At 49.6% G+C, this 21926-nt stretch overlaps 1 protein-coding gene across 6 annotated transcripts in view; it reads right to left on the bottom strand.

Moving 5' to 3' along the window:
• The window catches only part of DAPK2 (death associated protein kinase 2), a 115515-nt gene that overhangs the window by 13911 nt on the left and 79678 nt on the right, over positions 1–21926 (bottom strand). For all 6 annotated transcript variants that reach the window (XM_040643131.1, XM_040643135.1, XM_040643132.1 and 3 more), the window contains 5 exons: positions 11646–11775; positions 5994–6042; positions 5452–5478; positions 2373–2525; positions 1227–1272 (listed from right to left, as the gene is read on the bottom strand). In XM_040643131.1, coding sequence (XP_040499065.1) covers positions 1227–1272; positions 2373–2525; positions 5452–5478; positions 5994–6042; positions 11646–11775 — 405 coding nt within the window. The remainder of the gene's footprint in view (positions 1–1226; positions 1273–2372; positions 2526–5451; positions 5479–5993; positions 6043–11645; positions 11776–21926) is intronic.

Raw genomic sequence — 21926 nt, 5'->3', positions numbered from 1 at the left:
ACAGACAAGCAGGCTATAGCCAGGACTCTGCAGGCATCCACTCAAAGGCAGGAGCAGACAAGGCCATGGCTGTCAGATGGAGGCTGCAGGACCTCTCTCCTTCAGGGCCGGTTAGCAACCCGGGCCTCAGCAACTCGACACACCAAGCCCGAGAGACTCTCTCGCTCTGGGCTCTGGGCCCACTCCACACCTAGAGGGTCCCTGGCCTTCCACATCCTTTAACGAGCAGCTGAACCTGACGTTCTCCGAAGCATTCCAGCCCTCCCTGCTCTCCACCCTCCACAGGCCCTACCCTTTCGCGTCTGCACGCTCAGATCGTCCTAGCCAGCCCTCTGCTTGCAATCCAGGTGAACGGGAAATCTGGTGATGCCCGGGCATTGCACATCTCATCAGTCAGCAGGAGTCGGGCCAGAATCCCAGTCTCCTGATTCCCACCCCGCCAAGTGGTTTGTTTTTTTTTTTTTAAATAAGTAATCTCTATGCCCTATGTGGGGCTTGAAGGCTTGAACTCCCGACCCCAAGGTCAAGAGTCACATGCTCTACATCTGAGCCAGTCAGACATCCCTGGGCAAAGTGCTTTTAACTAGCACTTTACTGTACTGCGACTAGACAGCAAGGCTTTCCCCACACCAGCGGCTGGAAGCCCAATGACAAAGCAGGTTAGGCGGGGCGTCCCCTTCATGCCCCCACCTCCCCAGAGGGAAGAGCATCGCCTCTGGAGTGGCTGCCTCTCCTCTGCACCAGGCTTCCATCTCCGAGCCCCAATCCCCGAGGTCTCGAGGCACCTGAGGAAGCTGGCTGACTGGTCAGAGTGTCATCCTTTACTCAGAGCGCCCAAGGTCAGAAGGAAGGAGACTCGCTTACAGAGTTGAGGTTTTTAATTGTCATTGCTTTCTCTCTCCAACTTGGGAGTCCTGATTTCTGCTTTGAGAGTGACAGTGACACGTCCTCTAATAAAGTACACTTTGTAAAATGGCCCCAAAGAAAAAGAGTTTCAATGGAGGTTTGTGAGGGTTTCATGTCATAAGTCACCTGAACCTGTGAAATATAAACTTAAACCTATTTGAACAAACCCAGACCACTTGGCACCCCTGCCTGGCTTTCCCCTGTGCCCGAGGGTGGGTGTTTCTAGGACCCGTGGGCCCTCTGCCTCTGGCCGCCCCACCCAGCCCTGGCAACAGATCGCGGACATGCCTGCTCACTGGCACTCTACACCATGCCCTTACCGTGATCCAGGGGTGTCTGAGAGCCTCTTGGATTGTGAGCCGTTTCCTGCAACAAGGATCAGAACACAGTGATGATCCATGAGGACAGAAGCTGAGGGCAACTGTCTCCATCCTTAGTCTTGTCACACCTGCACTGTGGCATTCTTTGACTACTGCCATCAAACCAGAAAAATGGGGGATGCAGAGACAGATGGGAAAACTGACTGAACGCCCTGCATTCCAGAGAAAGTGGTCCAGGCAGACCCCTCAGTAGAGTGACATTGCATGAGACCTCATCTTTGGTCCCAAACCTGAAGGGTCTGATGCCACACCCCAGGAGAATCATGGTGGGCTTCAGCTCTCCACCATTAAGCTTTGGTCTGTGTTTTTCTGTTTGCTTCCCAGATCCCGTCTCTGCCCTTCACTGCCCTAGTAGGCACCTGACCTAGCACTGCCCTTAAAAGGGGAAACCAGGCCCCTGCCCTTCAGAAGACCCCATTCTCGCTCCCTCTGAAGTCTGTGGGACCAAGAGGACGTGGTCTTCTAGAATCTGTAGATCTCATTCCTGTCCCATCTAGTCCATGCGCTGGGCACCCAGCATCTTACAATTCCCTGCCTATCTCCTGCTCTGACTCTATAGCCACAGGGCTCACCCAGGGCCCCAAGAAGGGGTAGGATTAGCGTGTCTCCTATTCTCCCACTTACTGACCCCTCTGAATCCGCCTCCCCCCAACTCCCACCTGAATTGGTTTAGAAACTCTGCCACTTTCCTTTTCAAATCCTAGTTCTAGGTGCCTTTGGGACAGACCAGAAAAAATGATGCACCCTAGAGAAATGCAGGCTGACTTCCAAACACATGCGCACGCACACACGCACACACATGCACACACACGTGCACACGCACACACGCACACACACACATACACACACACAAACACACACACAGAGTTATTTGTATTTTGGCAGGAAAGAAAGCAGAAAGACTTGAGCAAACAAGATGAATGCCAAGTCTCAGCTAATCCACACTTCTCAGCACCTGCCCAGATTAGACCACAATGGGGCAGATGGCAGCCTATGGCGAAGTCGGAACAGACTGACATGCCTTTGGGAGAAGGGGCAGGAGAAGGTCAGTATCTCAGAAGCCCATGCCTTTCTCTGTCATCTTACCGGGTCTCTTTAACCAGAAGCTTCCGAATGAAGTCCTTGGCCAGCTCACTGGTCTGGCTGAAGAATTCCTCGTCAAAGTCATAACTCACTGCTGTGATATTTGCTAGCGTTTCCTGCTTCGTGTCTCCCAGGAAAGGGGATGCTCCACTTAGGCTGTGAGAGAGGGAACATGTGACTGTAGGTAAGGAGATGGAGTTGGGTGATGGCATCAGGGAACCCTGACTCGAACTATTGCATGGGGAGGGGAGGCTCCCAGCAACGCCGCCTGCCCCCTCTGGGCAGCCAGTCTGCAGCCTTTTCAACTAACAGTCCAGTTCAGCCTACTTTATGGAGCCCCTACTAGGTACGTGGCAGAGAGAAACTGTGTCTGCAAGGAACTTGAAAGAGGAGGGGAGGAAACACAGGGACATGACTCTTGATAATCCCAAACAGAATAAAGCAGAATATAATGGAAGACCAGACGAAGGACTGGGCGAGCACAGGACAGAGGGAGACCCAGTGCAGGCTTCATGGGAGACCTGACACGTGTATCAGTTGCATCTTGAAGAATGAAGAGGTTGTCAGCAGTCAGAGGAGATGAAAGGTCTTCTAGACTAAGGGAGCAGCTTGAGCCAAGCCTGAGACGTATGGAAATAGATGGGCCATTAGGGCCTGGAAGGGGTGTGAGGTTCCCCTGCAGGGTTTATCAAGAATGTGTCATTCAAATAGTGACTCCCAAATCTACTGTTTCCTGACTCCTATTTCAGCTTATGGGATACCTCTCCCTAGATGTGCCATTGTCACTGTGCCCTAACCTCCCTCCATGAGATTCCTGCCTTGATTAATGATGTCACTTGACTGATGCACTCAAGCTAGAACCCAGGGGCCACCTGTGACTCTTCCAGCCATTCCCTTATCGCATCTAACCGGCCCCAAACTCTTGTTGGTTTTATTTACTAAATATCTCTTGAAGGTCATCCCCATCCCCGCTGTCACATTCTGAGCATAGTGGCAGCAAGGTGCACTGGGAAAATTTTGATATTTCAGTCCTGGATTTGAATCCCAGCTCTGCTACTCAATAGCTGTGTGAACCTAGGTAAGTTACTCAACCTCTCTGAGCTGCAGTTTCCTTCTCTACAAAATGAAGAAAATAAAAGCCTCCGCCTCACAGGATTGTTGTAAAGAATAAATACATTGACAATGCTCCATGCAATCTTGCCCATACTAAGCCCTCTGGAATTGGCTATTATTTCTGTCTTTGAACACAAAGAACCTTCTATGACTCCCATTTTCTACAGGATCACATCTAAACTCCTGAGCAGGACCTCAGAAGTTAGCCCCTACCACCTCCTCAGTACATTTCACCACACTTGACAGGTACACTGTTTCTTTCCTCAGCAGACAGCCCTTCCCTCCCTTTCCACCTGGAGAATTAATCTCATTCTGATTCAGCCCAGTTCAGATGAATCTCAATCTCTCTCTCGTTAAATCTTCCACGGCCCGAACCAGGGCCTCTCCCAGCTGTGTCTCACAGAGGCGTGTTCATACACCCAGCATGACTTTGGTCCCACTGAGTGCGACTTAGCTGTGTGTTATCTCCCCTCCCCCCACACACACACAGGGAGCTCCAGGCGAGCAGGGCAGACCTCCTTCCTGTCAGCATCCTGAGCGCCTGGCCCAGCACCCACCACAGAGCAGACACTCAAGAAACTGTGTGGGACTCAAATGAGCTGTAAGAAGGCTATGTGCCTTGTACACACTGAAATTCCTCAATATTTCAGTATGGAAATCAGAGTTCCAAAAAAAATCAAGGTTTCAAGAGCCAACGCAGAATCTGGAACCATTGAGCAATGCATCAAATTCTCCTACTGTGCATCCAATCCCTCTGAGGCTTTTAAAAAATACTGATGCCCAGGCACCTGGGTGGCTCACTCCGTTAAGTGTCCAACTCTTGATTTCGGCTCAGGTCATGATCTCAGGGTCCTGGGATCAAGCCTTGCATGGGGCTCTGCGCTCAGCAGGGAGTCTGCTTGAGGATTCTCTCTCCTCTCTCCCTCTGTCCCTCCCCCAGCTCGTGCTCTCACTCTCTCTAAAAACAAATAAATAAATCTTTTTAAAAAACACCTGATTAAAAAATACTGATGCCCAGACTCCATCCCTAGCAATTCTGAGGTAACAGATCTGCAGTGGGCATGGGCCATGGTAGGTAATAAAAGGTCTAACGTGCAGCCAGGATCGAGACCCTTCTCTGCAGCTTGGGAGGCGGGCTCCACCCCATCATACAGAGCTCCCAGTCTGTGGGCTGCTGGAAAAGTCAGAGCACTGGCATACGGGGCTGTGGGGCGCTGGAGCCCCCACGATGCCTCTGGCTGCAGGCTGACTCTTACCCAGTGTGCCCTAAAGATAGCACGTGCCAGGTGTGCCAGGAGGGGAAAGCGGTCGGGGAGCACGGCTGGAAGGAACAGCTACCAGTCAGCCACATGCCGCGTGCCGAGCCTCGCCGGGGAGTTTGCGCGCGCCGGCTTACTTAACCCACACGGCACACCCGTGGGCAGGAAGCTTGCAATTCTTACTTTCCTGATGAGGAAAACAGGCCCAGAGGTTAAGTATCTGCCCAAGGCCACAGAGATCGAAAGTGACAGATCCCCTGCATATGGAGCTATGCAGGAAATGTCTGCTTAAGCCACTTAATACATCGGGGCTGGCAGAGGGACTCTGGGGAGAAACAGAGCCTGTGCGAGCTGGGGAAGGAAGGGGAAAGGGGGGAGGCATGGCAGCTGGAGGGCTGGACCAAGGCTTCTGAGTGACAGCTGACGTCGTCACGGGACATGCAGCCTGGGTGAGGCTGAGCGGGGGGTGCCTGGCCACGGTAGGGACGCTGACGCGGCTCAGCCGCCACCCTGGGGCCAAGCGTCTGACACGGAGCTAAGAGCACAGACCGTCAGGTGCGCCGTGTGGCTCGAACACATCTGGCTCGTGGGAAATGAGTCAATGAGGAAAATCAGTCAATTCCGCCTGCTTGTCTGCCTGCCCCTCTCTCACTCCTCCCGGGTCCCCTCGATCCAAGGTAGGTCGGCGCCCGGGCATCAGGGATACTCACAGGATGTAGGTGATGACGCCGATGCTCCTGCAAAGCAAAGGACAGGTCAGTCAGAGCCACCTGGCTCTGGTCTGAGCCCAGCAAGGGACTCTCCCGCACGGTCCTCAGGGGAAATGGTCACTTGCCCGTCCACGGCGGCCTAAAGACGCCATCGCAAGTCCATGGCCCTCTCCATCCCACTCTTCAGCAGCCGCTAGGGGTGTATCTGGAGTCATGGAGCTCTGGACATTCGGCCCGAGGACCTGAGTTCAAGATCAGACTCCTGCACGTGCAGGCTGTGTTGGGGCAAGTCCCTTATCATCGCCGAGCCTCTTTCTCCTCATAAAATGAGGGTAATGATAACTACCTCACAAAACTGCTGGGAGGACTTTAGAAAACCAGGCAATCAAGGTACTCAGCCAACTACAAGGCACCGTTCGAGTGAAATGAGACCCGTCTGTGCAGAATCCACCACTACAGTATCATGGTAAAGGCGGATGTCATCCGGAGCCTGCTGCCCTTGAAAGGACCCCTAGGTCTCCTGGGTGGTCTCTACAACTTACCACATGTCAGCCTCCAGTCCCAGGGGCTCGTAGTTCACAATTTCTGGAGCTGAAAGAAGCCATATTGAAGAATCAGCAGGAGAATGAAAATGAGAAGACATGGCTCTAGAGAATTTTAGGGGGTTTGGTGACAAATGTCTCCCTCCTGAATCCTCACGAAGGAAAAATCAGAGCAACAGATGGAGATAATTCTGGGTCTAAGAATTCTGAGAAATGAAGTTGCCTGTTATTCAGGTGGAAATCTTTTACAAAGAGGCCTTGATAGTGAGGGAAAGTACGGAGAAACACCTGGAAAAGGAAGAGCAGGGTGGTGTGAGGAAGATGCAGGAAGGGGAAATGGGGCCTGCTTTAGAACTCTCTGGTGGACACCAGTCGGTCAACACTGGAAGGTGATCATGAAGAAAAGGAGGCAGAGAGGGAATCCACATTCCCGAGTCTGGTCCGAAAGAGGGGCCCTTCCCTGCTGAGGAGCACGAAGACATGCTGGGGCCAATGAGATGATGAGCCCGAGGTGCCCGAGGGGCATCCGGGCAAAGATGTCCTGGGAACGGGACAGTGAGTCAGAGCCATCAAATCTGGAGTCCTTGAAACGGGAGCTGTGTGGATGGTGTGGTGACCAGGAGTGGGTGCAGAGTCTAGGAAAGGAGATTCTACCCAGGACAGACGACGGCCAAGTGCCGCCCAAAGATCACGCAGGCAAGCACTTGGAGAGTGAGTAGTGTCCAGAGAGTGCCCGGATGGCGGAAGTTGAGATAAGAGTGTAGACGACACCCTAAAAAAGCTTGGCCATGAAATGGAGGAGAAAGAGAGGTGAGTAGCTAGAGAAGAGAGAAGGGCTGAGCCTGTTTGATCATAATGGGAAAAGGGAGAGAGCGGGAAAGGCTACATTTCTCCACCTAGAACAATACCAAAGCCACTGCATCAGTGGGGGGCCCACCTTCCCACCTCTCCCTGCCTCAAGACACGGGGAACCACTTTTCTGTCTTTGCTTATTTTTTAGCATCTTAAAAATGATGTCATACTGGATATGATGTAGTCACTTGCCCCCCCACCTTAATATTATGCTTCTAGCGTTCATTCAGGGTCCATCCATGGTCTTTTGTTTTCACTGCTATGTAGCAGTCTACTGCGCGAATACATGGCATCTTCCCCTCAGGGTCCCCTCAGCGATCGTTTGGGTGGTTTCCACTTCTTTCCTTATTGGAACAGCATTGCTATGAACTTTTTTGCACACGTCTCCTCACAAACACGAAAGACTTTCTCTTGGACGGTGATTCAAGGTGCAGTCTGAAGACAAATCGTCACTGGTCCAGATACAAGAGGTACAAAAACTGGGAGTAAGTATTTAGAAACTCGTAGAGCAACTTGACATTGCCATGACATTCAAATTGTGATACTTTTTCTAGGGATTTATTTTTCTCGTATCTTACCGAAGAAGCAGTCCAAGACAGATTAAGACTTTTTTTTTTTTAGTCTTTCACCACAGAGAGTTTGAGGAACACAACTCATTTTCCAGGTTTATCTGCTTGGTATCCATATACACTCATTTCTGTCCTCTGTGTGCTTTTGTTGGTCCAATTTCTTCTGTGCTTTTCATTTTCTTTTTTTTTTTTCCTGAGTTTTTTTTTGTTTTATTACTCTTCTTATTGTTTTCGCTCCTCCTTCTATGTTTGTAATGGCCACCCTTGAGACTTTACGAGGGCTATCTAACAAATTCTAACATAAAGCAGTGTTTTGACCTTCCTCTCACAATACAAGAATTTTAGAACACTCATTTCAAGCACTCTGTCCTATCTAACATTTCTTCAATTTTTAGTTCTTTTTTTAACCCCACAATTAAAACATCATCATCATCATCATCATTTTAAACAGAAAATGTCTATATTTGCCTAATGTTTACTGATTTCTTTCTTCCTATTACTTCTTGCATTGAGACTTCCCCTCAAAGGTCATGTAGTTCACCAGCACATCTTTGGAACTTCTATTAATAAGCACCTGCTGGTGGGTAATTGTTTCATAGTTTGTCTTTTCTGTTGCTCATTTTTGATTTTTTGTTTTTTGCTGTGTTTTGTCTGAATTGTTTACACTCAGTCTTGAAATATAACATTCCTGGGTATGCAGTTATGGGTCCTTTTTTTTTTTTTGAGGATGTCATTGACTTTATTAAGCAATTCATGAATCAGTCAGCATCCCATCTAGCAAGCAGAGAGATGCCTCCTAATTATTGTTTTTTTATTTTTCCTCAGCTCTTGGAAGATAATATTCTATTGGATATTGGCTTCCATTGTTGTTTTGAGAAGTATGCTGTCAGTCTGATTTTTTAAAATTTGCATTTATTGATTGATTGATTGATTGATTGGTGATCTGTCTTTTCTCTCTGGCTGTTTTTAAGATCTCTTTGTCTTTGGTACCCTATAGTTGAACTGTAATGTTAGCTATAGTATAACTACAATGGATTTACTTTTACTCTTTTCTGTTTGATATACACTGTCCTTTCTGTATCTGGGGATGCATGTTTTTACAACAGTTCCGAAAATTCTCAGCCATTTTCTCCAAACGTTGCTCCTCTGTTGTCTCCATTCCCTCCTCTGGGATTGCACACGGACCTATGTTAGGCTTTCCATTTTTACCTTCTTACATTTGTCCTCTATTTCATATTTCCGTGTCTTTGTCCTTCTGTGGTATTCTAGCTAATTTTTTTCAGCTCTGCCTTTCAATTCTTCAATTTTCTCTTCAGCTGTGTAAAATCTGCTGTTTAACTCATTCATTGAATTTTAAATTTCTAGGAGTAGAATTTTGAATCTCTCAAAGTTCTATCTGGTTCTTTATGGAATTTGCCTGCTCATTTTTGGCAGCCTCTTGTTACTTGCTCATTCTTGTGATACTACCTTTTATTTCTATATACATTCCATTTGTTTTACAGTCAACATCTGATAATTTCAATATCTTATATCCTTGGATGTCTAAGTCTTGCTGGTCTCTCACTGAAATGCTGATACATACACCTGCCTTTGGGAGAGGTCCTCCTACTGAATTCTTTTGCTGCTCATAGCCCCAGCTCTAAGCTCATTTCACTGGGTTTGGAGGTGGGGCCGGTGATGCTGGAGGAGTTACTACCCTTAAAGATTTCACTTATTTCCTATGAGTTCAGAATTTCATTAAAAAGAATCTTTTTCTCGGGGCGCCTGGGTGGCAGAGCGGTTGGGCGTCTGCCTTCAGCTCAGGGCATGATCCCGGCATTGTGGGATTGAGCCCCACATCAGGCTCCTCCGCTATGAGCCTGCTTCTTCCTCTCCCACTCCCCCTGCTTGTGTTCCCTCTCTCACTGGCTGTCTCTATCTCTGTCTAATAAATAAATAAAATATTTTTTTAAAAAAAGAATCTTTTTCTCAAGAATCCAGTTTTGTAGCAGGAGGGCTTTTGGAAGACTGGGTCTATCACACTCCTAGAAGCTGGCAGTAGTAAATTTTCAACACTGTGTCTCAGGTTCAAATTTCAAAGGAATGGCGGGAGTAGGACAAGTGATTATAACCCTGTTTTTCAGGAGTCCTGGGTAAAGAAAGTCATCATAATTTGGGCAGGGACCTAAAGAAGTCACCTTATAGATCTGTAAGGTGCAAACAAAACCAGTTCTGGGCTGGAGCTGGGTCATACTGGCTCGCCAGAGTCAACACTGTGCATCTCTTCCCAACCCTAAATTCAGTGACAAGTTGGTAGCTTAAAATTGGCAAATGCTATAAATTAGGGTTATATTTTATTTTGTTTTGAGACCCAGTTATTAGACATTAAACAGCATACCACTGGAAAAAACCCTCCACAATCTGGCCTACTCATCAATATCCCATTCACATGGCCAGTCTGATGGGAACTCCCTGCTCCATCCACAGTGAACTGTCCCCAGTAAATGCGCTAATTCTGGCCCTGCCCCCTGCTATAACAACTGAACCTGGGATGTGCTCCTCCTCTACCCTGGCTCTGTCCCCATCCCTCTTCAGACACTTCTCCCACCCACAACACCAGCCCTTTGTCTCTTAGTGACTCAAGAGCATGACTGATCCCATTGATTTTGCCAGAGTGGACATCTTGTTAGAATAGTCCTTCAGAGATCTCTTTATCATTCACTTTATAATTAATCACATCCCGTCTTGTGACACTTCTTCCACTATTGCCCTGAATTCTTAGTTAAACCATTTACTGCTGACTAACACTTGGTTTGAACTGAACTAGGTAAATATATGCATTTTACCACATATATGAATAGTGGACAGCAACTGCTATCTTGGACAAAGTTCAAGAATAGATGTCTTGTGCCCCGGGTTCAAGTTGATTCTGCCACCAGCTCATTGTGTAACCTCGGATGTGTCATTCTGAGTGTGGCTCCTTGCCATCACTGTGTCCCCAGTACCTCACCTAATACCTGCCACACAGTAGATGAAGAATAATCATTGGCTGACCTTAACTAAAATCCCCTAGCTTCCAATTCCACATTTGTTAAACTAGACCAGATGACCTAAAAAGATCCTTCTCGCACTCTTACTTGGTGGTTTGATGTCTTGTTTCCACGATGAAATTGTCAGCCCCCTGGGGCAAGGTCTTTTTAGAGAGACAACCCAGTGTAACCAAAAGAGCACAGGCTTTGATGTTGGCTGTCTCTACATTTGCATCTTAGCTCTACCACCTACTGGTTGTTTTGCCTTGAACAAAGCATTTGATAGGGAAAATAATTAAATCTGCTTTATGAGGTTGTCTGAAGATTCCCTGAGATAATGTCTGTAGGGCCCTGGCATAGTGCCTGACACACAGCAAGGTTCGCCTACCCTGGGGTCCGTGGGGCCTTGACAGCACCGTTCTATAACAGCCATGGAGCTAGTATGTATGACCTGAAAACCCATCAGAATGGATGATCTGACACATTCTATTTTCCTTTTTGATTAGACTGTGGTCAGAAGTTTCCACCCCCAGGTTTTGGGGAGACCACGCCCTCCCTCCAACTCCAAGACCACTCCAACTCCCAAAGCAGAGAGAGACTGTGGTCTTCAATTCTCATTCCTCTCCCCTCTGTAAGGCTGTCTCTCTAGGACCCCCAACCTGCAGCCCCAGTCCCATGAGGGGGTTTCTGGGACCTGAGCCAAGGCTGAGAGAAGCAGAGGGAAGACAGAGCTGCCAGGGCCCTGCTCCAGGAGGGCCCCCTGTGCACGAATAAAGACCAGGCACACAGGAGAGGTGAGCGGGTGGATCTGGTATTTGGCAGATAATTTCCCTTTTCCTTTTCAGGAAATCAAAAGCTGCTCTGGAGAAACTTGAGTTTATGGGAATACCAGAGGACGAGGTAATTTTAAATCTTCATAATAAATTCAACTAAGAGCAGGGGGCGGGGCCAGCTCCCAGAGGGTTTGACCTGGCAAAGGCCTGTAGCCCCACCTGGCCTCCTCCTCCCCCACTGGGTGCTCAAAGCCAGCACCTGGACCCTTACCCAGAAGATCGGCAGGAACTTTTCTTCCCCACCCATTATATTTCTGGGAGGGTGGGGGTCTCTAAGGTACCATCTCTCAGCCCAGAGACCACAGCCCTAGACACAGTGTTTGTTCTCAGAATTTCTCTACCTTTTGATCCCAGATGCTCAGATGGGAGAGAAACAGGCCTAAAACTCACCAACAAATTCTGGCGTCCCAAAAATGTTCTTAAATTCAACTCCATCTTCTATTTCATGAGCCAGGCCAAAGTCAATCAGCTTGATGTGTGGAATGGGAATATTCTTGTCTAACAACATAATGTTTTCTGGCTGGAGAACAAAAAAAATAAAGAAGGAAGGAAGGAAGGAAGGAAGGAAGGAAGGAAGGAAGGAAGGGGGAGAGAGAGAAAGAAGAAAGAAAGAAGAATGAAAGAAAGAGAAAGAAAGAGAAAAGAGAAAAGAGAAGAGAAGAGAAAAGAAGAGAAGAGAAGAGAAGAAAAGAAAAGAAAAGAAAAGAAAAGAAAAGAAAGAAAAGACGTTAATTAAAGCCCTGTTTTGTGTTTTCACTTTGGGGTTAGGGTGGGGTTTGGTATTCTTTTTTAGGAGACTAAAACTCTTTCTTGTTTTTGTGTCCTGTCTTGTCCTGTGAACTCAAAAATAGGCACAGAGCTGAGGGCAAGGCCCAGGTTTTACCAAACCTGCTGCTCACAGCAGAACCAGAGACCTAAGCTTTAGTCCCCTTTCTGTCTCTGAATGGCAGATCCCTTTTAATGCAGTGCCTCTGTTTCCTGATCTGTTAAATGGGGCCAGTGAGAAACTTACAGCATTTCCTGTAAACAAAACCATTGCCACCGTGTGAGGATGGGAGGGGTGGGAGCCTAGCAGCCTACCCTTGGTTTGCACTTGGCTTATTAACCTTGGTCTCCCTGACCACCTCTTTCCCTTGGCTGGCCAGCTTCCTGTTGACAAACTTCCCTCCTCTGGACTACCCGTGTAGCTCACACTTCTCTATGTGTTTAACTAATTTTGGCCCTCAGCAGGACATGGGAAGAAAAATGCACCTGACTTCCAGGGAAAATACCAGCTGCCCAGGCTATCTCCAGCATCGCAAACAGCTGTCAGATCTGATGCAACCTTGTGGGTGTGTGTCGGCAGGGGGATGGCCCTGCCCTGGCCTCACACGCTACAGGCTCTCACTGAGGCCAGAACAGGAGCCTACCCTTCTCACTCCCACCCAACTGCTCAGAGTCCACAGTAGGTGAGCAGGTCACTCTGCTTCACCCTGTCCCCTCCCATTCTCCACCATGAGGGTCCTAGTCTCCATTCTAAGTGGATTGTCCTGAAAACATACATCCACACCAAAACATCAAATGTCACAGCCGCAGAGTCATAATAGTCTCAAAGTGAAAACAAGTGTCCATCAACTGGTGAATATGCCATATCCATGTGGCGGATTACTATTCAGCCATAAGGAGGAACGAAGGCAAAGAAAAAATAAAAAGGACTGAGATATTGATACTTCAGCATGGGTGAACCTTGAAAACACTACGCCGGGGTGCGTGGGTGGCTCAGTTGGTTAAGTGTCTACCTTTAGCTCGGGTCATGATCCCAGAGTCGTGGGATCGAGCCCCCATTTGGGCTCCCTGCTCAGCGGGGAGTCTGCTTCTCCCTCTCCCTCTCCCCCTCCCCCCTGCTAGTGCTCTTTCTCTCTCAAATAAATAAAATCTTTAAAAAAAGAAAAAGAAAACATTATGCCAAGCGACAGAATCAGTCACAAAAGACCATGTGTTATAGGATTCCATTTATACAAAATATCTTGAACAGGTAAATCCACAGAACCAGAAGGGACATTAGTAGTTGCCTGGCACTGGGGGAATGGGGAGTGACTGCTAATGGGTACGGGGCTGTTTTTGGGAGTGTCAAAGATCTACTAAAATTGACCGTGTTGTCAGTTGCACAACTTTGTAAATTGTAACTTGTGGCTTATTATCTCAATAAAGCAGTTTTAAATAAACAAAGATAAATAAATAATGTTTACGAAAATCAAATGTCCCTATTTCTCAAAGTCCTGAAGAATTTCCCACCTTGTACCTTTCCTCACATGACTTGCTCTACCTAGAAAGCCTTCTGCTTGATCTGCCCATTAAAATCCTAGCTGGGCTCCAACGTCTAACTCAACTCACCTAGTCCTTGAAAGCTTTCCTCACTGAGTACCCCCCCACGCACACACCAGAAATGAATCCTTCTCCCCAGTCCCTTTGGTGCCCACCTGAACCTTTTTGTCATGACATCTGTCACACTCTCCCTTGCCCAACAGTCCACGCTGTCACTGTCCTAGCTCCTAGACTACCGGGCCCTCAGCGGGAGGGAGGATTCGGGTCTTTGCATGTTCACCCCTAGAGCGCAGAGCACAGAGGCTGGCAGGCTGAGGGTGGCCCTAACTGTGAGCTGAACTGATTCTAAATCTGGCCTGAAGACACTCCAGGTGCCGCATCCCAAACTTCTGGGCTCCCGGAAGTCTCTGCGACCTCATGTCACAGTGGCTGGGAACTTTCACTCAAGGGAGCAGGCTGAGGCCTCCCCCGACTTTGAAAATAAATAAATAATACATTCCCTTTTGCATTCTTTTTTAAGCTTGTTTATTCTTTTTCCTCTCTGGAGATTTCTCTCAACTTTATTTTGAAAATGTGTCAAAGTCCTTTCCCAAGGCAAAGCAGGGTCTTAGGCCCTGCAGAAAGGAGAGTAGGGACAGGGGAGGCCAGGAAATAGGACCCAGATAGATGGCCCCACTCCAGCACCCTCAATCCAGCCCTCCAATGGCTGCCCATGGACCCCAAGCTCTGTCCTCCCCACTGCCCACCATCACTCCAGGTGGGGGGGAGCTTCTCCTCCTTCCATTCTACTACATTCTTTAGTCACATTATCTGGAACATCCCCTCCTGTCCAGGGAATGGCCCTGAGGCTTGTCTCTGGGGCCCAGAGTCAGGGCCCGAGGCTTCCTGATGAGCAGCGTGCTCGGGCCACAGCACGTGCTGCACGGGGATGGGAGCCGCAATGGACACACGCAGTCACACCGGACCTGGTGTGGTGACCCCCCAGGACTCCGGGGCAGTAGGAACTGGGTGGGGAACATGAGAGAAGACACAAGAACAACGGGAGGCTGAGTTCTCCCAGGCAGTCCTGCTCTGAGAGGTGAAAAGCATCCTTGCCTTACGTCCCCTCACCTCTGCGTCCCGCAGTCCAGGAGAAACAGCCTCTCCCCTGGCTTGTGAAAACCTCAGGGCCAGGCCTCGTTTTCCTACCGAGTACTGCCTGGCCCCACAAGCTCTTGTCCACCCCAAGAACCTAACACACAGCAGGTGACTTCTCCTCCGCTTGGAACATTCTCCCTGCACAGTCCCTGTCTCAAACCTGGTTAATTTCCTTTTCCCAGTTCAGTAAAAATAGTATCTCCTCCAGAAGGCCTAGGTGAGCACGCACATCCCCCTGGGCTCCCGCAACACCCTGCGCTTCCCCGATCCAGTGTCTCTTCCCCTGTCTCAAGGTGACGGCTTCCTTATCTGCCTGCCCACACCGGCTACAAGCTTGCTGACAGTTTTGTTCCTCTCCTGGCTACCGAGGCTACAGGTGCTCAGGAAATGTCCCCTGAGCGAAGACAGCTGCACTTGGCTGCACTGTGCTAACCACGCACGTGCCGTACTTTATAGCTCGCTGAACCCTCCTGACCACCTCATGCAGTGGAGGTCATCATTCCTCTGTTTCAGAAAGAGAAACCAAGAACTCCAATACTGGCTTGTGGACACAGGGCTCTTAACCTCTAGCTGTTGGACTCCAAAGCTTCTGCTCCTAACAACTAGAGTAAATGAGCTTCCTTCCCTGGGGCTCAAGGGTCCTGGGAATCTATCCCAGGGAGAAGTGGGATGCTGCTCGGGCCTGGCCATCTAGGGCAGGCTGGCACCCCGGGGTGGCAGGAATGTTCTGCTGGGTAGGCAGTCCCCGCATCCTTGCCTTGCCCTCATCACGCACACACTCACCCATTTGGACCAAATGTACCTTCGGGCTCAGACCTCCCCTCCCTGGGAGTAAACAGGAAAACAGCCCCTCTATCTGCAGCTCCTCTTACTTTCAGAAGGGCTTCCCTCTTGCTGTCCCAGCCTCCACGAACCCAGCCTGATGCTACCCAGGAGGCAAGGCAGGGGCTGACATCTTCTGAACATTTACCAAGGCAAGCAGCCCACTGCTGCTCCCCATCATCCTCACAACCGCTCCAGGGGTAGGCATTATTAGCACCCCCATTTCACAGATGCGGAAACAGAGGCTCAGAGAGCTAAAGCACTGGCCCAAGGTCCAACACCTCATACGCAGAGTCAGGGTGGGTTTCCTGGGCAGGCCAGCCCCTGCTGGCCATCGCATCACCCAGTTTGGTTAACTATCTTTGGTGGTCCCACTGACCATGAGAGAAAGCTCAAATGCCCTGCCTGAAATTTGCAGCATTGAGGCTCTGCACTGACTGTTCCATGCTACCTTCCCAGCTGCATCACCCGTGACCTCCTTGCACCTGCCCCCTATCCCCTCCTCAAGGTGGGTATCACCAAAGCCAGAACAAGGGCTCAGTTCCATCCTTTGCTCCAGCTCTTCCCCTTGCCTAGAATGCCTTCCCTACTCTTCTTCACACTGTCAGAGACTATGCCTCATCCCTGTTTCCTTCTACTGCCTTACTTTTCAATGAAGCAGCCCCTGACCTTGGGCTCTAACCCCCTTGGCGCTCACAACGCTTATGAGCAAGTGGTCCTCAGTTGCGGGGTGTGTCTCCTATTGTGACACGGCTGCTCTCCTGGATGGTGGCCTCCCTGGGAATATTCAGATCAATGCTAAGTTTCCTGGTGTCCCCTATGGTGTCTTGCCTCCTGCATGTCCCTTTGAAATATGGTGACATGCACTGAAAGAACTGGGAGTGGTCCTTCTCTTTCTGCCCTGTGGAGGTCCTCCACCACCTCCCCAGAGGGTTGCTGTAGGCCTGGGCCAGAAGGGAGGATGACTGAGGGAGGATCCCCAAGGGTTTTTTCTCAGCATCTTTGCTTCCCCCTTCCCAAACAGGGTCGGCCACTAGAACAGATGCCAGGCCTGCGTACTGGGAAATTCCAGTTTCACCTCACCGTACAAGGCCATGTGACCTCAAGCACACCATTTCCTCTCTCTGGGGCGAAGCACCCCCAATTCTAAAATAGACACTGGATGAGATCCAGAGCCCCTTCGAGCTCGAGCCTCTGCAATTGCAAGGTGTCATAGCCTCCCAAGCTGGTGGGGCAAATCCCCACTCCTCTGGGCCCCAAGGCAGGACATACGAAAGGCTCAGGTCTCCTGGCTCCAGGTCAGGGAGGAAGAACAGGCCACTGTGACCACAGACCGCTGGGCCCAGGCCAGGCTGTTTCTGGGGTAGTATGATCCTATCCATCTGTCCTTCTGCAGCTTTATTTACTCCAACCCAATACCACCCACATACTTGCCGTCACCTCCAAAGCATGGCTCCAAGGAGGGATCACATTCCCAGGCGTGCCACCACTGCCCTCACCTGTCAAAACAAATCCACCTGGCTGAGCCCACGGGGCAGGCAGCTGTGGGAGAGGCCTACGTGCCTCGCCAGGTCCCAGTGGATTTGGTCACAGGTGCCTGCTATGGTACTAAACCAGAGGCTGGTTCTCCAGGCAGGACCCATGTGAGTGGGTGATCCCCACCAGTCCAGCACAGCATGTCCAAGAGCCCCTGCAGGATGAAGGCAGCCTCGGGCAGCTATAGAGTAAGGGGCAAAAGGCTTGAGCTTAGAGTCAGGCAAGGTCTAGTTTCAAATCCCAGCTCTGTCACTCACAGTGAAATCTGGTGAAAGACAATGGACCCCTTGCAGCCTTGGTTTCCCATCTGTAAAATGGGACAACACCTCCATGGCATAGGGTGGTTCTAAAGATCCAGAGAGATGGTCCACGGAAGGATCAGTGTCCAGCAAGATTTCAAGTAATGGCGGCTATGTCCATTCGTTCCTCTCTAGAATGTAGCAATGACAACAGTCATCCCTGGGAGCCTTCCTGAATCCCTGCTGAATCACCTGTGCACAGCTGCAGAACATGTCCTTTCCCTGACCTGCCTCCTGTCCCACTCATCCTCACCCCCATGTCACCCCTACAATGTTCACAATGTTGAGGCTGCAAGGGACCTCAGAGATCATTTAGTCCTTTCATGTTGCAGAGCTGCTCAAAGAGGTCAAGAAACTGCCAAGGTCACTGGGCAAGGAGCAGAGCCCAAGTCTGCTGATCCCCACCCAGTGTCCTCTCCGAGTGCCTGTCATTGGGCGAGGCTGCTTAGCTCAGCAGAGCAGGGCCCAGCCAGTCTGTGCCCTGGGGACAAGGAAGCTGCATACGAACCTCCATTGCAAACCTCGAGCATGGCCCCAGATTATTCAGGAAGTGCTGGGCAACCTGAACAAGCCAGCCTGCCTGCTGCCAGGCCTCTATGGGCAGGTTTCCACGGTGCCGCAGCAAACCCTCTCTCCCCACCAGCACACTATAGATGAGACCACAGGCAGTCCCTTCCCACAAGCCTCCAGTGTGGCCCATGCACAAAGTCCCCCTCTGTCTGGCATTCAAGTCCCTCCTACCTCTGGACACTCATCCCTCCGCCACGTCCCAACCGACAGACCTCCTCGTCACCCTTACCCTGACCTACAGTTCACTCTGCTGGAACGGCCTTCCTCAGAAGCTGCTTCTTCCCCGCTCACCCCCCACTCCGACACATTCATGCTGGAACATGTTCTGCGACCCCCTCCCCTCCAACACATGCAGCTAGCTGTTTCCCCCCAACGCCTGCATGTTACCGTGACACACCTCTCACGGCGAGTCAACTGCACTATAATTCCTTGTGTGTCCTCTCCCCACTATCCTGAAGCCCCATCACAGATGGGACAGGAGCCCTGTCTCTCATTTCTACCCCCGCACCCAACAGTGGCTGGCATTGCAATTCCTGGGCGCTCAGGAATTGTTTCCTGCACAAATGAACAACCAGCAAGTCACATACGCATCTCTTGCACCTTCTGCTTTTAGGGATCAAGACTGATGATGGCTAAGAGGCTTAGAACCTGGGTTGCAATCCCAGGTTGGCCATTTACCAGTCTGACACTGGGCAAGTCACTCACTTAGCCAGCCAGCTGCAGGATTCTCACCTATAAATTAGTAATGATGATCACATCTACATAATGAGGGCTGCCAAGGGGATCAAACAGGGCATATGAAGTGACCCGTAGCTGGTAGCATCATCTCTGTGATTATTTCCTTGATCATGTCTCCCCTTCCCAGAATGAGGGTCTCTGTCATCTGCCTATTGAACTCCTACCCATCCTTCCAGGCCCAGCCAAAATTCGATCTCCCCCAGGAAGTGTCATCTAAATACCCAGCCCAGCTCTCCTTCCTTCTCCCACTCCACACACATGCAGCAACCTCACCCCGCAGCACCCCCCACTGCCGAGAGCCCTGTGTGTTCGTCCTCCTTTCCCACCCAGATTGCACACTCGCCGAGAGCAGGCCTACTGCACATGCTCTGTGTTCCTAAAAGCATCCAGCCTGGGGTTTCAGTATAGCACAGCCTATAGCATTTCGTTTACAAAGCATTCATACTCATTTGCTTCTCACTCTCCAAGGCAGGTAGTGTCATCACCCCCATTTCATAGATGAAGAAACTGAGGCTCAGAGATGTTAAGTCCTCAGTAATAAGGTGCCTCAGTAATAAGTAATGCAGCGAAGGTTCAAGCCCTGGCTGACTCCAGATCCTGTGTGCTTTCTCCTCCCCTCTCTCCCCTTCCTTCCTCTAGTTGATGCAAGGGAGCCTGCTGGGGTCACCCCTGCCTGCTGGCAAAGTGGGCACGTCCATCTTGGCTCTGGTGCCTCAGCAGCTTCCTGTCCCAGCTCCATGTTTTTCCCAGAAAACCCACAGCTGTGGCTTCGGGAAGGGCCCCAACTCGGTTGCGTTTGGATTTGGCCACTCACTCCTGGCCTCGTACTCCGGGAAGGCTGCTACGTGGCTCTGAGCTCCCACTGCCCTGCCTGGGAAAGCAGAAGGGAAAACCTACTCCACCTACCTACTCTGTCTCTAGGCTCCTGTGGCATGGAGAGAAACAAAAATTCACTTGTAAGGGCATTCCAGGACCACTGGCTTCCAGCCTTGGGCCAATCAGCAATGCTGGCTCTGTGGTCTGTGCCAAACTAGCATTTGTGGTGGGCTTTCCCCACACCTCACCTTATTAGATCCTCACAGCCACCAAGCCGTAGATGGCTGGTGCCCGCTCCTACCAGTGAGGAACCCGGGCCTGCGTCAAGACATTCTAAGCCCCCAAGCTGTGCTTTGGAGGTCCCCTTCTGAGCGAGTTGCCCACCGGCATCCCCTGGGGACTGTGTTAACGATACCAAACCGATGAAATCAACTCACCAGGAGGGAGGCTCCAGTATTGGTTGTTTTTTCCTTAAAATATTTTATTTATTTATTTGAGAGAGAGTGAGAGCTAGAGAGAGAGAGAGCATGAGCAGGGGTGAGGGGTAGAGAGAGAGGGAGACGCAGACTCTCCTCTGAGCAGGGAGCTTAATGCAGGACTCGATCCCAGGACCCTGAGACCATGACCTGAGCCGAAAGCAGACGTTTAACCAACTGAGGCCCCCAGGGGCCCCCAGTATTGGTTTTGTAAAGCAAGCTCTCCAAGGAACTCAGAAGCAGACGGCGCCATGTTTGGGAAACCAGTGCTGAAGAGGGTCCAGACATTTGACAGTCACAGGTCAGAATCCCGCTCTGCCCTGAACTAGCTGTGTGGCCCTTGGCAAGTCACTCACCTCTCTGAGCCTTGGCCCCTCGTCTGCAAGATGGAATATTAATACGGTTAGGGGTTCTGAGGAGACACAACAATGCCCTAGGAGCCCTATGGTAGCCTCTTCTTTTTATAAAATGGGCATGACTGCAGAGCCTCCCTCACAGGGTGGTTGCGTGGATTAAATGAGTAAACTCACGCACAGCACTCAGACAAGAGCCTGCATGATTTCGAGGTGCTCAGTAACTGCTGGCTGCCATTGTTGTTACTATACTGCTGACAACAGTCAGCCTGCATAAAACACTATTCTCCCTACAAAATGCTTTTATTTTGTGTGTAAAGTCTCTGAGAGCCAGGGAGGTGCTGGAGCTGGTGCCTACTGGCTCATGAGAGCCCAGGAATTTTGTGAGCTGGTTGTTAAAGACAGCTACATAACTATATTATTTTAATATTAAAATGAAATTCTATAAACTGATACTAAGTTATATTAAAAATAATACTTAAAGTTCATTGCTTCCTAATTTTTTAAATTGTGTTTTAGTATTCTCTGTGTTCTTGAGGCGACTTCTGCCCCTTCTCTCTGAATTGGGGAAATCCTAAATAAGGGTGTGCTACTGCAGCCCTCTTCCAAACTCCTGTCAATGGCACAAGGGTACCTTGAAATTGGCCACGGTGGGGGTACTGACACCATGGAAACTGGAAACTGGCAGATACTACCGATAGGACCTGATTTATTATCTTCTTGATTCTAGACTTAAGAAGTGCTGGAGAAGGTCACTTAATAATGCAGATTACACTTAAAAGGGTGCCGTGTATGCAGCCGTTGCTTTGTGAATAGCACAGAAATAGAGGACATATTTTTTCAATGTTCAGAAACTATTACCCAACTCAGCAAAGAAGTCGTTCTTGTCATTGACAAACCAGCAAAGTCCTAACGCATATCTTCATTGTTTCATTTTCGCCTTACTTGTTAATGTAGACGAAAATATCAACCAACATTCTGGTCAGAACTACCCTCGGGAGTCAACTGCATCCATAGGTTGGCTATTGATACAAGGGTTTGGCAAAAACTAAAGAAAATGTTGTATGAGAAAATCGGCTCTCTGGAATTTACCAAAAAAAAAAAAAGTAGCATATATTTTATTATTTATAAATTGTGTTACAAACCTTTGTATCATAAAATTCATGATAAGTGTGTGTGTGTGTGTGTGTGTGTGTGTGTGTGTGTACCTACGCTTGCTTACTGGAGATCTGGCTGTGACCAGAATAGTACTGCACAGAACCTTAGGCAAGGAGGTTACTGTCTGTGTTTTCCAGTTGAGGAACTAAGGAACAGAGAAGTTAAGTAACTTGTTCAAGGCCACACAGCTAAGTTGTGGAGCCAGGTTTCATTTAGGCGCAGGTCTTCTCAGGTGCTAGGATATCTGTTCTTTTTACCACCTTCACTACTTCCAGAATCAGATTCTTTCACTTCTATTGAGATGAGCAGCAGTGGGAGGGCTGATGGTGGAGCTGTGAATAGAACCTAGAAGGTACTGTGTGAACACATGATACCTCACCGGAGGCCAGGCCTAGGCAGGGGACCATGGCGTAGGGCACGGGCAGCCAGGAGCCCCAAAAGGCCTCTGAGCTGCTAACAGTG

This window comes from Ursus maritimus, unplaced genomic scaffold, assembly GCF_017311325.1.
Source record: "Ursus maritimus isolate PB19 unplaced genomic scaffold, ASM1731132v1 scaffold_27, whole genome shotgun sequence".
In the NCBI taxonomy this organism is placed as follows: domain Eukaryota; kingdom Metazoa; phylum Chordata; class Mammalia; order Carnivora; family Ursidae; genus Ursus; species Ursus maritimus.
This window is presented reverse-complemented; position numbering and strand designations above follow the sequence as displayed.